The 14,100-nt window shown below is 45.1% G+C and overlaps 1 protein-coding gene across 1 annotated transcript in view; it reads right to left on the bottom strand.

Annotated features, from left to right (window-relative positions):
• Window positions 1–14,100, bottom strand: part of MYLK4 (myosin light chain kinase family member 4) — a 142,708-nt gene that overhangs the window by 97,913 nt on the left and 30,695 nt on the right. Inside the window, exon 2 of the mRNA XM_075531622.1 lies at window positions 13,605–13,875. Coding sequence (XP_075387737.1) covers window positions 13,605–13,763 — 159 coding nt within the window. The 5' untranslated portion in view covers window positions 13,764–13,875. The remainder of the gene's footprint in view (window positions 1–13,604; window positions 13,876–14,100) is intronic.

Genomic DNA, 14,100 nt, shown 5'->3' with positions numbered 1-14,100 from the left:
CTGGGAGCAACGCCTAACCTGAGGGAAGCACATTCTCTCCGTGTCATCAGTCTTGGGCAAGACTCGCCCTCTTTGGTCTAAGAGTGTCAACAGCAAAGAAGGACTTTGACTAGCTGATCTTCAGGGCTTCTGGAGTGTCTCATCTTTGAGCTGCCACATCCATTTCCAATGAAAATGCCACGCCCCGAGCCCCATAGACCCCCCCCCCCCAAACTGGAGAAACACAGGCGAATCCTGGAAACAAAATCAGCACCTATCAGCTTAAGCACGGTCAAAGGATTGCCAATCGGACACTTCCCCTAAAGAAACACCGTGAATGAATCTGAAAGCTTACGAATAACAAGCAGTGGCTATAGCCGGACTGCACTCGCTGCCAGCAAGTCAATGGCGGCTACAGTAACTGTAGGAGCGGGTCGAACTGACCTGCGGGTCTTCTCTTTACGGAGTAGTAAGCCCCTGCCTCCTCCCTCGGAGCTGCCAGTGATTTCAAACTGCCAACCTTGAGGATTGCAGCCCAAGGCGTCACCACTACAGCACCAGGGCTCCTTTAAGAAGAGGATCAGCACACGCTATTTCACACTTTACAAAGCGCCTTTCTACATAGCCATGCTCCATTTACCCCTTCCGATAACATTGTGTGTGTGTGTGTGTGTGTGTGTGTGTGTGTGTGTGTAGATGCTGTCTCACATGAACTGTTTAAGGAGGTTTCGGGGATCCAGAGCGACACCTCCCAAAGTCAGTGGACCTCACGCAGCCTCTGGTCAGCACCTGCATTGGGCTTTGAACCGTTAGCTGCAGAGTCAGTGGTTCAAACCCACCAGCTGCTCTGAGGGGGAAAGACAAGGGCATCTTCTCCCATAAAGATGGATAGCCTTAGAAACGCCAAGGCAGCAGTCTCCCTTTCTTGTCCCCTCCCTACTCCTTCCTCCAGGTAGTGACCAAGGTAAATGGTGTGCCCTACCACCCTTGGCTCAATCTGCTGAGGAAACCTCTGGCGGGAATTCTACAAAACGCAGAAAATGGTGCAGGCACCTCTCCCAGGCGCTGACAGTGTGCCACACCATCAAGTGCCAGTTCTCTATGCCAGAGACTGCCCTCCTCCCTCTTCCCCACTGCGGCACACTTGTTTGGCTCCCTAGTCTCCGTGGTTGTGGTTCCGCGCCAGACAGACAATGAGACATGGGAACAGCAAAGGCCAAATGCTGACAGGTGTCCAGAGGCTGCTTGGTTGCCACCTCATTTGGGGGTCGGGAGGCAAGAGGGAGTTGATGCTTTTCGAGTACAGAATAACAGACCCACGCGTAATTCAAAACATGGTTTGTTCATATGCTGGCAATCCATGCTTTAATTTGTACATATGTGTGCTAGAAAATCTATAGTTAATATATAAAATCTCACGTTTATTTATGAAAAGTACTACATGCATGGGAGTAAAGCAGATCTAGGTATAGAGCTACAGTAGAGGAGATACAGATGTAGCGATATAGCAAAAATCCTCAAAGGCAGACTGTGAAACATGGCTCTGGGGCAAACGTAACTACCAGACACAAGTGGTTTTTGTGACTACGGATAGTCCTTAACGTACAGAATCAAGTTCTAAGAGCTCCCTCCTAACCCTATTCTGATATGCATTACAGCGCCTCTGTTTTAAAAGTCTTTGTTGTTTATTGTTTTTGTTATGAGTATATGTATAAATGTGTCCTTCTTTGTCTTTGGGGGTTGGCACGAGAATAACATTAGCAAGTCATGAACTACCACATTGCATGCTGTTCATTCCACTGAGATTAGAGGGACCAAAGGTAAGAAAGAGATAGAAAGATCGTGGTGTGGTTCTTATTGACACCAATGCACTTGCAGTGTGAGTGTGTGGGTGTGTTTGTTGGAAGGAGAAGGAGAGTGATAGATAGAAGGAAAGATGTTTTAGATAAATGTTTCCGGGACATTGTTCAAGCATCTTTAGGAATTTTGTCATCAAGGATGCTAACCACGTGCTTGCTCAACAACTCAAGACTTGAACGACAATATTTATACCAGAATTTTTACCTATAGATTTTTTTTATCTATTCAAGTTACCTACATACTGCTTCTTCAGTTTTTATACATATTATCATTAATTGTATCTACCTTCAGTATTAAAATTTCATATGGAAAAGTCAGTGCCATCGAGTTGATTCCAACTCATAATGAGGCTAAAGACAGAGCAGAACTGCCACTGTGGGTTTCTGCAACTATAAATTGTCCCTGGAATAGAAAGCCTCATATTTCTCCTGTGGAGTGGCTGGTAGGTTTGAATTCATGGATTTGGGGTTAATAGCCCAGGGCATAATTCACTATCCCACCACCACTGGGCAATGTCAGCAGTTGGACATCCCCAGTCACTCCTTAAAGAGTCACAGTCTCAGAACCCCACAGGGTCAGTTCAACTCTGCCTGAGAGGGTCACTGTGAGTCAGAATTGACCTGATGACACTGAGTTGGCTTTCTGTTTGGGGTTTTTTAAGGGGAAGTCAAGTAGAAACATGTCTAAAGAGTCTCCTGGGGAGGGGAGATAATCATGAAACCCACCTTTGTGGCTCAGTGACTCCATTCATGCTATCTTACATTAGTTTACAAATCATGTTATATTCTAACTGACAAAGAATTAAATGGGTGGAAAGAGTTGTTTTCCCAGACTTAAATGCTCTCTTTTGGAAGGTGCTAAATTCTTAGAATTCCAATTCTTCTTTCAGAGTTTTATCTTCCCAACTAAATTCCATTCCTGTAATAGCCACAGTATCATGTGAGAGGCATTATCAGGGCAACAGTTCAAAGGGAAAGGCAGAGAAGGCCAGGCTCGGTTACTTTCCCAGAGGAGGCGATCGCTATCTGAGGACTGCCTGTGCACTTGACTTCCCCGTCTGGGGAAAGGAAGAGCGGGTTCGGTTTGGGTTCACGAAGTCACCATGAAGTCATACAAGACACAGGAGAACAAAGGGATGCTGGCAGCATGTTTCGCATTAAAAACAAACCTAGATCACCAACTTTAAAATCCAGCACAAATGGCTGGGAGGTTTGCCCTGAAAGTTGATGTGACACTTTGCAATGTCACGCCGTGCCACTATTATCCCACCCCCCCACCCTCATCCCCCACTGTCCCAGGCCAGGATTCCACAGGCATGCATTCCATTTCCTTCAGCGAGCACTGCCCTGTGGGGACCGTTAGGAGAGAGCTGTGGAACACTCCTGTCTTGGATAAAAGTGAGTCCTACTACCTGTACATCCTCCAGAGCAGCAGCCTGGCTGTGGCTTCCCGGAGCCATCACAGAGCGGAGCACGCGCCAGCAAAATGCAGGCACCAGGCACAAACCTCCTACAACCCAGACACCTTTTCTTCCCAGTGAGAAAGCCATCCTCTGGGAGCAGCTGTGTCTGTCACTGGCTCCCAGACTCTTCTGCCTCCTGAGTGAGCCGAAGGATGGGTCCAAGCACCAACACCACTCTGTTCTGAACAGCAGGCGTCACCAAACTGCAGCGAGTCCTTGCACGGTCCTGCAATGCCCACGGCCAGTTACCCGATCAACAAGTCGTCTGCCTCTTTAAAAGGAAAATCGTGATGGCCTGTGGGAGGGAGCTGAGACAGGTGCAGGGCAGAGGAGGTCTCCTAGAGATAATCTGCACCAACGTGAATGCACTTGTCACAGGTTCAAGAACAATTAGCACCGTGGTGGCTGGCAAGTGAGGAGGTGGCTGGGCCACAGGCCAGAACTGTCTCCTGCCCTTGCCTTAAGGAGCAAAGGGATGGGGGTGGGGAAATGCACTTTGAAACATCACAAAGCTTCACCCTCAGCTATGTTATTTTTGAGCTCTCGGTTAGAGCCATTACAGGCACAGCTGAGGGTACAATGTCACAGCAGCTAGTCAGGAAATGCCAACTCCTATTCCATGTGCCCCTGCACCAAAAGTGGAAAGCCAGGCAGCCCACTCTGCCCCACGTATCCGGTTAGCAAATGCTCCGTTTACTTAGCTCTTTGGGATGTTTTGTACCAGGAGATTAAGAATCAGGTTATCTGAGACTCTTAAGGCCATCCTCACCCGGTGGCCCCACTGACTCTTCTGATGAGAATTTAAACCTGGTTTTAAAAACTCATTGTTCCGTGCTAAGGAAGACATTTCAACTACAAATCAAAAAGGTGTAAGGTCAACCAATACTACTTCCCTTGAAAAAGTGCTCTAAGCACTGGTGGTCATCGAGGGTTTGCAAGGTAATCGCCGGCATTCTTGTGTCCTAAAGTCTCTGTGGCCGTGTGTCACTGAGAGAGGCTAGTTGTCTCAAACTGCTTACCTTTCAGTTAGCAGCCTAAGTTAGTTAAAGTTTATTGTGCCAAACTGGCCAATAAACACATGTGGGGTTAATTAAAGGGCGGAGAGATAAATGGCTCAGTGAGCCTCGCCTTTCCAATTCTTGGGTCTCTTGCTCTCTAATGGTCATACCAGGGTGCAGCTACCTTAGCCAGTTCCCTGCTTCATCTGGCAAGGCTGGCTTCCTGCAAGACATCCCCAAGGAGAAGCCAAATGGACCTACCCCTGATGCAGCCTTGAGTGCTGGAGCAGCTGTGTGGAGACCCCTGCCAGCACTGAGATGCTTATATGTTCACTGATTCGGCTTTCCTCCTGCAGTCGCTGTCATTGCATGTCTTTTGTGAAATGAAGGAGTACTTTGTAGATCAGTGTTGGACATATGGGTTAATGTTGGACTTGTTTTCTTGATGTACGCTTACCCTTTGTATAAAACTCTCTTTTATACATTTGAATTTCTGTGGATTTGTTTCTCTAAAGTACCCAGCCCAACTAACACACAGCCCAACACGTACACGCTATACCACCAGACCTCCTATAGCGGGAATAGAAATCCTTGAATGTATAGTCACTATGTCAGAAGTGAGGATGTCATGGAGGAGCCCAAGCTTGCAGACATACAGACTTGAACAGACTTAGACAGCTAGAGGACTGCGTGTGCCCTTTCATCTGGAAGATCTAGCCTAGCACTGGAGCCTAGGGCCAGAGGAAGAAGTGCTGCATTTGCAGTTAGTGTCAAGAGGATATGTGGAGTGTAGTTGGTAGGTATTAGAGAAGGCTCACAGACACGGGGTGACACAGACAACCAATATATCTTGGTAAAATGATATCTGAGAAAAATCCATCATGGACTATTTATATATCTACTAGAAAATGTACAGGAACCCTGCTGATGTAGCTCAAAACCACCAGGCAGTCAGCAGGGAAAAACAGAGGCTTTCCATTCCCTTAAAGGGTGGCAATCTTGGAAGCTCAGAGGGGCAGTCGACCCTCTCCTACAGGGTCACTGTGGGTCAGAATCAATATCACATTGAGTTTTGAGATGGAGAGAACTAATAACTAAAGAAAAACATGAAAAACAATAAGTTATAAATTATCAAGGGTTCATGAAGGAGGGGGGGGGAGGGGGAAAATGAGGAGCTGATACCAAGGGCTCAAGGAGAAAGCAAATGTTTTGAGAATGATGATGGCAACAAATGTACAAATGTGCTTGACACAATGGATGAATGTATGGATTGTGATAAGAGTTGTACGAGCCCCCAATAAAATGATTAAAGAAAAAAAACATGAAGTAGATAGTATAAAAGGTGATTATTTTTTAAAGTTATATTGTGATTCTTTCTTACGTTGACTGTATCATTGTGATATTTACAAAATTTCATGTCAACTTGAAGATATATGAAGGGTTGTATTCAAACTGTCCATCAGGTGGAGCCTAATGGCGCCTCCTTGTGGGCGTGGCCTTTTAAAAGAGGGCCCTGGGAATCCCCACATCTCTACTGCTTTCACCTTCCTGCTGGTAGGTCAGAACACTGTGACGCTTCCACAGTGATTGGATCCACAAGACTTTGCATGACTGGCCTGTGATCTTCCTGCATTGTGCATCATTGCATGTGGCTGTGTGAGTCTAAAGAGGGACTTATGGACTTGATTGGTACTGGGCTGGAAGGTTCAGCATATAGTTACTTCTTGATATAAAGCTCCTTCTTACACATATGAGTGTCACTGGATTTGTTCCTCTAGTCAACCCAGCCTCACACAATCATTAATACTGATGATGCCTATAAGAACAACTTATCATTTATATCTTAATAGTATTTACACCAAAATCATGAAAAGCATCACTCATAGGAACTAGATCTTTGAAATTTTTATTTGATTTCAACTATATATGCCAGGATTTAGTGTACTGTGATGTGATTCACTCACTTAAAATTTTTACAATTCTCTACAATCTAGGTCAGCAGTTCTTAGCCTGCAGGTCGTGACCCCTTTGGGAGTCAAACGACTCTTTCACAGGAGTCACCTGATTCATAACAGTAGAAAAATTACAGTTATGAAGTAGCAACAAAAATAATTTTATGGTTGGGGGGTCACCCCAACATGAGAAACTGTATTAAAGAGTCGTGGCATTAGGGAGGTTGAAAACCACTGAACTAAGTGATTTTGAACACCCATGAAAATATCATAGAAATCTGAAAAGTCATTAGAAAATAGAAAAAGAGGAAAATGTAAAAATAAAAAGTATGAGACATTGAGTAGAAAGAAGACAAGGAAATATATGGTATAACAAAAATCCACAAAACCAAAGTATAGGATAAGGAACAGATGGTTAAAAATAAATTTAATGGAGAAAAATTAAGTGAAAGAAAAACTCAGGAATAGGAAAAGAAAAATAATCTAAGCCTTACCAAAATATTTTAAGAAATGTATGTTACTACATATATATTTCTATTTTAAGTGCTATATTATCTTATGCAATTGTTCTATATTTCTATACAACATATTTTTCACCAACTAACGCAAAATTCTAAATACCCCCCTTCTCCATGGGATAAAGGAGGCTGGAAGTGCTTTTGCGTAAGCATTGGTGGATGGTTCAAACCCATCAGCCACTCCAAGGGGGAAATATTGAGTTATCTGCACCTGTAAAGATTTATAGTCTTGGAAACCCCATATGGGGTTGTTATGAGTTGGTATCTGCTTTATGGTTACAGGTTTCCTTGCGATTAGAGACTAGCTAAAGCCTCTTCTAAAAAGAAACTGTGATGCAAACTTCTAGGACAACAGCTTCTATGTCACCAGAATGCCTGGACTTCAAAGACCATTGTTTTCAGGGCACCACAGGGAATGTCCCTACTATGACTAGCAGTGTTAACCTTCTCACAGAGAGAAGGGATAGAGAGAAAGGAGAATAAGTGGGGGGAACATGGCACGCAGCATTTATTTTACAGTCCCCGGAGAGAAAAGGGTGGCCTTGTGAAGACTGACTGCAGTCCAGGCAGAGGAGGGAGGTGCTAAGCTAGCTCTGTCTGCATACCTTCAGACATTTGAGCTACTAGGATGACTCTCCACTCAGCCAGCCAAGGCATTGGGCTGCTCTTGGCTCCCAATAAAGAGGAGGAAGGTCCTCTGGACCTAGCCCCTACAGACAGAACAGTTAGGAGTCTCCAGCTCTTGGGCCCCTGTAGTAGCCGCGGGGAAAGAAAGAAGGAGAGAGATTTACTGCTGGGCCCTTCGTCATTTCCAAACAGGAAAGTGAATGGAGCATCTACAGCTATGGGTGCTTTCTTCCTCTGCTCGCCCCATAGCACGATGGCCCCAGAGAGCACTTTGGATATTTCTGAGGACGCTCTTTTGGAGTTGATAGAGATCCATAACATTCGCAATCCTTCTTTCCAAAACATCCTAAAGTACTTAACTTCCAAATGATTAGATGTCTAACATTCTGAAGCCGTCTGTTGTCCCCAAAGTAATTCTTTTTAAAACTGCTCATGTTCCAACTTATCATGGTTTCACTCTAAAGCTATTGCCACTTACAAGAATTATATCACAGAATTGAGAGAAGTTACTTAGAAAGTAACCAAATGCACATAAACAATGAAGATTTCAAAGCGACTCAGGAAAAACCTTGATCTTCTGGGTTCTCTTGAGGGCCGGGGGGGGATGAACCCAAACTTCCTTCCAGAACTCCTTCTGCTTTTTATTTGTCTTATAAACAGACCTGGTGCTGAACCCTTTACATCTTGTTTGTGGACTTAATCTTGTTTGTGGGCATTTCTTCTTGGTCTGTACTGAACAGGTATCAATTCATAGGGAACGTGGAAGTCTTAAAACCCTAAGTTTCTAGCTGGCTCCTTCCTTTTCTCAGCATGTTGGAGTGCACCTTATGCACATCCTTTCTGTCCAGATGTTCCATTTCTCTGTCTGTCCCATTGTCGGCACAGCGCTGGGCAGGGAAGGGCCAGAAACAAGTTTGCCTGTGAACAATCACTTGTTCAGATGACTGAAAAGTCGGGCTTTTAGTACTTAGCCAGAATCCAAATTAATAGAGGGTGGATCTGAGCATCTGCATGTTGCTCCTGTTATATGATCTGTGGCTTAAACCAAAAAACAACCCACTGTCATCTAGTCAATCCCAACCCTACACAGAGTTTCTGAGATTGAGCATCTTTACTGGAATATAAGGCTAGTGGGTTCGAACTGCTGGCCTATTGTTACCAGCCCAGCCAGCCAGGGCTCCTTCCCCTGTGGCACACAGACCTTAGTGTAACTGAAAATCTAGTTTCCACTGCAATTAACTTGAGTGCCCCTCACCAAAATGGGTAGTGAGCTTGTGGTGAGGGTGTTAGAAGGGACTCACCAGATTTTTAAATAGTAGGCAGGTATAACATTTCAACAATCCTAAAGACCAGCGTCTTAAAATACCTTCCCAAACCAGTGCCACCAGCTTAAACGCATCAGCAACATTAAAGGGGGCCACTGAAAAGGAGAAGATGACCCGTCGGACCGTCCTCCCCAGCCCCAGGGATTAGAGCCCACTGTAAGTATTAGCATAATTTATGCATCTGGAGAGTCCACGGATAGTGCAGTTAACTCACTTCATGTGAATTTTCTTTAGACATTATTATTTTTAATAAAAGTCACGACATTGTCTTTCTTTCATTTAAGTGGCGGTTGAGTGTTTGTCTTACATAGGGAAATGCTGAATTCCTGGCTATACAGCCTCCACAGAAGGTAAACTAAATGCACAGTAATTAACCTCAAAGTTTGATGATTTTCGACAGTACATAGTCTCCCCTAACTTTTAGAGTAGAGACCTAAGCTACCGTTCTCTATGATTGTTTTTATTTTATTTTATTTTCTCTATGATTCTATTTTAATAGTATCAGAAGCCTCATACAAGAGTAATCAAACGTCCTCGATGCAGGATGCCATTTCAGAAGGCAGCTGAATTTTTGTGTTATTCGTTTCATGATCTTTACTGTTTGATAGTGACTCTCAGAGAATTCTGTTGGAAGCATGTGCCTCCGGGCCTGAGGACTCAAGCTGCAGGCTAGGCCATTCCTGAGCCCAGCTCTAGGGGATGATGGCTCTTTATGCTCACAGGGGTCCAGGCAGAATGCTCTGTTCACTTGTTTTGCTTTGCTTTGTTTTATTTTTATTTCTGAAAAAAAATCCTTAAAGTCTACAAGACAGAGTTGTTCACACCTATAAACCATTCTCCTGTGTATTTATGCTTTTTGTGCTTTAGGTTGGCTTGAGCTCCCTTAATCCATGCTTTATCAGTGAGTTTTGCTTCACCAACTTGCAGCCATCCCATATGAGCAGAGCAGAACTTTCTACAGGGTTTTCCTTCTAGAAGCAGGCCACCAGGTCGTCTTGAGAGGCACCTCTCAACACAAACAGACGAGAATGCCTCACTGCCGTGCAGTTGCTAATGATTGCCGAGACCTCGGTGGGATCACAGAACGGCCCCTGTGGCCTCACAAGGCTGTCAATCGTGATGGAAGCAGAGTGCCTCATCTTTCTCCCAGGACGGATACTGGTTTTGAAATGCTGACTTTGGGGTTCGCAGCCCAATGAGTAGCTCACTGCACCACCAGGGTACCTCTCACTCACTCACTTCCATCTCGTTGATTTTGACTCATAGCGACCCTGTAGGACAGGGTCGGTCCCTTTGGGGTCCTAAGACTTTTAATCTTTATGAGAGTAGGTAGCCTCATCTGTTTTCTAAGGCTTCTCTTAAAAACTAAAACCTCAATGCCATAGAGTGGTGAGGTAGTTAGGGTTTTTTTTTTTAATCGTTTTATTAGGGGCTCATGCAACTCATCACAATCAATACATACATCAATTGTGTAAAGCATATTTGTACATTCATTGCCCTCATCATTCTCAAAATATTTCCTCTCCACCTAAGGCCCTGGCATAAGTTCCTCATTTTTCCCTCCCTTCCTGCTCCCCCTTGATAATTTATAAATTATTGTTTTGTCATACCTTGCCCTGTCTGACGTCTCCCTTCACCCACTTTTCTGTTCTCTGTCCCCCAGGGAGGAGATTATATGTAGATCCTTGTAATCAGTTCCCCCTTTCCACCCCACTCTCCCAGTATTTCCACTCTTACCTCTGGTCCTGAAGGGATTATTCACCCTGGATTCCCTATAGTTCCAGTTTCTATCTGTACCAGGTACATCCTCTAGTCTAGCCAGATTTGTAAGGTAGAATTGGGATCATAATGGAGGGGGGCAGGGTAAGCATTTAGGAACTAGAAGAAAGTTGTATGTTTCATCATTGCTACATCGCACCCTGACTGGCTTGTCTCCTCCTGAGACCCTTCTGTAAGGGGATGTCCAGTGGCCTACAAATGGGCTTTGGGTCTCCACTCGACAGTCCCCACCTCTTTCACAATGATATGATTTTTTTTGTTCTGATAATGCCTGATACCTGCTCCCTTCAGCACCTCATGATCGCACCGGCTGGTGTGCTTCTTCCATGTGGGCTTTGTTGCTTCTGAGCTAGATAGCCACTTGTTTACCTTCAAGCCTTAAGAACTCAGATGCTATATCTTTTGATAGCCAAGCTCCATCAGCTTTCTTTGCCACATTTGCTTATGCACCCATTTGTCTTCAGGGATAGTATCAGGGAAGTGAGCACACAATGATATGATTTTTTTGTTCTTTGATGCCTGATAACTGATCCCTTCAGCACCTCATGGTCATGCAGGCTGGTGTGTTTCTCCCATGTTGTTGTTGTTTTGTTGTATATTGTTGCTTGGCTTTGTTCTGTCTTGTTTTTGTGCATGTTATTATCTCTGCAGGTCTGTCTAAATAAGATAGGCTGGATGAACAATCTGGAGGAGAAAACAATGAGACCGACAGTTCCAGGGGGACATGGGAGAGGGGGAAGTGGGGGGAAAGGTAGTGGTGTTAACAAACCCAGGGACAAGGGAACAACAAGTGATCCAAATCGGTGGTGAGGAGGGTGTAGGAGGCCTGGTACGGTGTGATCAAGGGTAATGTAACCAAGAGGAATTACTGAAACCCAAATGAAAACTGAGCATGATAGTAGGACAAGAGGAAAGTAAAAGGAAAAAGAGGAAAGAGCTAGGAGGCAAATGGCATTTATTGAGGTCTACATAAAGGCATATGCATATGTAAATATATTTATATATGAGGATGGGGAAATAGATCTATGTGCATATATTTATAGGTTTAGTATTAAGGTAGCAGAAGGACATTGGGCCTCTACTCAAGTACTCCCTCAATGCAAAGATACTTTGTTCTATTAAACTGGCATTCTATGATGCTCACGTTCCCGACACAATCGCTGAAGACAAAGCGGGCAAATAAGCAAATGCGAAGAAAGCTGATAGTGCCAGGCTATCAAAAGGCATAGTGTTTGGAGTCATAAAGGCTTGAAGGTAAACAAGCAGCCATCTAGCTCAGAGGTACTTAGTTTATTGTGTCAACCTGGCCAAAAACACATGTGGGGTTAATTGAAGGGCAGAGGGATAAATGGCTTGGTAAGCCTCACCTTTCTAGGTCTTGGGTCCTTTGCTTTGTGATGGTCAGACCAGGGTGCAGCTGCCTTAGCCAGTTCCCTGATTCAGCTGGCAAGGCTCACTTCCTGCAAGACATCCCCAAGGAGAAACCGCATGGACCTTCCCTAATGCAGCCCTGGGTGCTGGAGCAGCCGTGTGGAGACCCCTGCCAGCGCTGAGATGCTTACACGCTCACTGATTCGGCTTTCCTCCTGCAGTTGGCATCATAGTGTGTGTTTTGTAAGATGGAGGAGGACTTTGTGGCTTGGTGTTGGACATATGGGTTAATGTTGGACTTGTGGGCTTGGGCAGCACTGGGTTGGGATGATTTCTTGATATGCACTTACCCTTTATATAAAACTCTCTCTTATACATAGGAATTTCTGTGGATTTGTTTCTCTAATGTACCCAGACTAACACAAGTGGATTCTGACCAACCCTATAGAACAGATTAAAACTGCCCTTTATGGGTTCCTGACACTGTAACTCTTTATGGGATTAGAAAGCCTCATCTTTCTCCCAAGGCATAACCACTCCACCATCAGGGCTCCTAGGATGCCTCCGGGTGGGTTTAAACCTTCTGTCTTTCTACTAGTCATCATGCGCTTAACCATTCACCCCGCCAAGAGCCTCTGCTCCCTTTCTCTGAACTAGGGCTCCACAGGTCCTTGCACTCACTTAACTAGATCCACCCAATCAACATCATTGCTATCTGCTATGGAGTGCACAGAGAGGAATGGGGGCCTGGCCTGCAAGCGAGCTGTCTCTGAAAGGTACAAGAACATTCTCACAATGGGTGATGACAGAATACAAGGCTGGACCAAAATGTTGTGAGGCCCCACAGCAAGGAACTTCATGCATATGGCTGGGTGAGTGGGAATGGACTAAGCCAAAGCCGGGAAGCGAATCGAGGATGAGGATAGCTGACATTTATTGAGTGCCTACTGTGGTGACAGGTGCTAAATGCGTTATTAACACTGTTAAACTAGACATGGCTGCTGCTAGCCCAACCAAAGTTGAAGTTAGTGAGTTAGGCCACTGGACTGCATACATGACGACATGGGTTTCACATGAACTGGTACACGCAGTGGTCCCCTTCTCTGCACACAGCTGCCTGGTCAACAACTCGACCTCACCCAAGGAGTTCATGGACTTGCCAAAATGAGAAGCTCCTTCAGCAGCAAAGTTGTGCCCCTGAGAGCCCCTTCGCTGACTTTCAATCCAGATTCATCACTTTAAGTGATTCTTCTCCTAAGTTTGCATTCCTAAAGTCTGAGTGGGGAAGCACAGTGTGGAGCAGGCTGCGAGTAGTTACGTATCCTCATGCCCTCTTAACAATTTCCAAAGCCTAACGAGACGAACATGGCGACTCACAGCCACCCTGTAAGGACAGGGTTGAGAGTTTCTGTGACACTTTCTGGGAGTAGAAAGCTTTATCTCGCTCCCACAGAGGGGCATTGTTGGTTTCAAACTGCTGACCTCGTGGTTAGCAGCCCAACGTCTAACAACTACGCCACCAGGGCTCCTGCTCAAAAGGACAGTTTTACACAAATAACTTTCAGAAGACCACCATGAAAATGTTCATTTTGAAAAACTTGCCTTAATTTTATACACAAGTGACCACATGGGATCTGAACGATGCTAGTACAAGGCTCCACGAGGTATACGAAAAGACGGTGTTAAACGAGCATTGTTAGGGCTGAACTCCCGCTACATAAGCGCATGGTTACCTCATTCTTTGCAGACCTTGGATCCCGCGCACCGGGATCCTCGTCCAGCAAACAGTGCACCTTCTCAATCTTTGCCATGCACTGAAACAGGGCCGTTTGCCGCAGCCGGGCGCTGCTGCAGCAGGTGCTGATTTCTTCCAGCCGGTTCACCTTGAGCATCCTGGTGGTGAGTCCGATCAGGTCGCTGTCTCGCCTGCGGCCTTCCTTGGCCTCTGTGTTGGGTCTGTAAGCCGTTCCGCGGTCATGACATTGGAGTGTCCCTTTTCCTTGGCTGTTAAGAAGGGGAACAAAGAAAGCACTCATCACTTCCTTACGCCTTCCTTGATATTTTAGCAAGTGACCGATGAGAATTTCAGATGGAGGGAGAATCTAAAATTAGAACGAGAAATAGTCATCTTCATATCCAGTGTGAGATGATGGCGTTCGGAGAGAGAAATAAAAAAGGTGTTGTTCTTCATATTGTCTTACAAAACCAAACAGCAAGAAGCCACCTTAA

This window comes from Tenrec ecaudatus, chromosome 1 (assembly GCF_050624435.1).
Source record: "Tenrec ecaudatus isolate mTenEca1 chromosome 1, mTenEca1.hap1, whole genome shotgun sequence".
Taxonomy (NCBI): domain Eukaryota; kingdom Metazoa; phylum Chordata; class Mammalia; order Afrosoricida; family Tenrecidae; genus Tenrec; species Tenrec ecaudatus.
The sequence above is the reverse complement of the archived record's forward strand: the minus strand, read 5'-3'. Positions and strand labels throughout refer to the sequence as shown.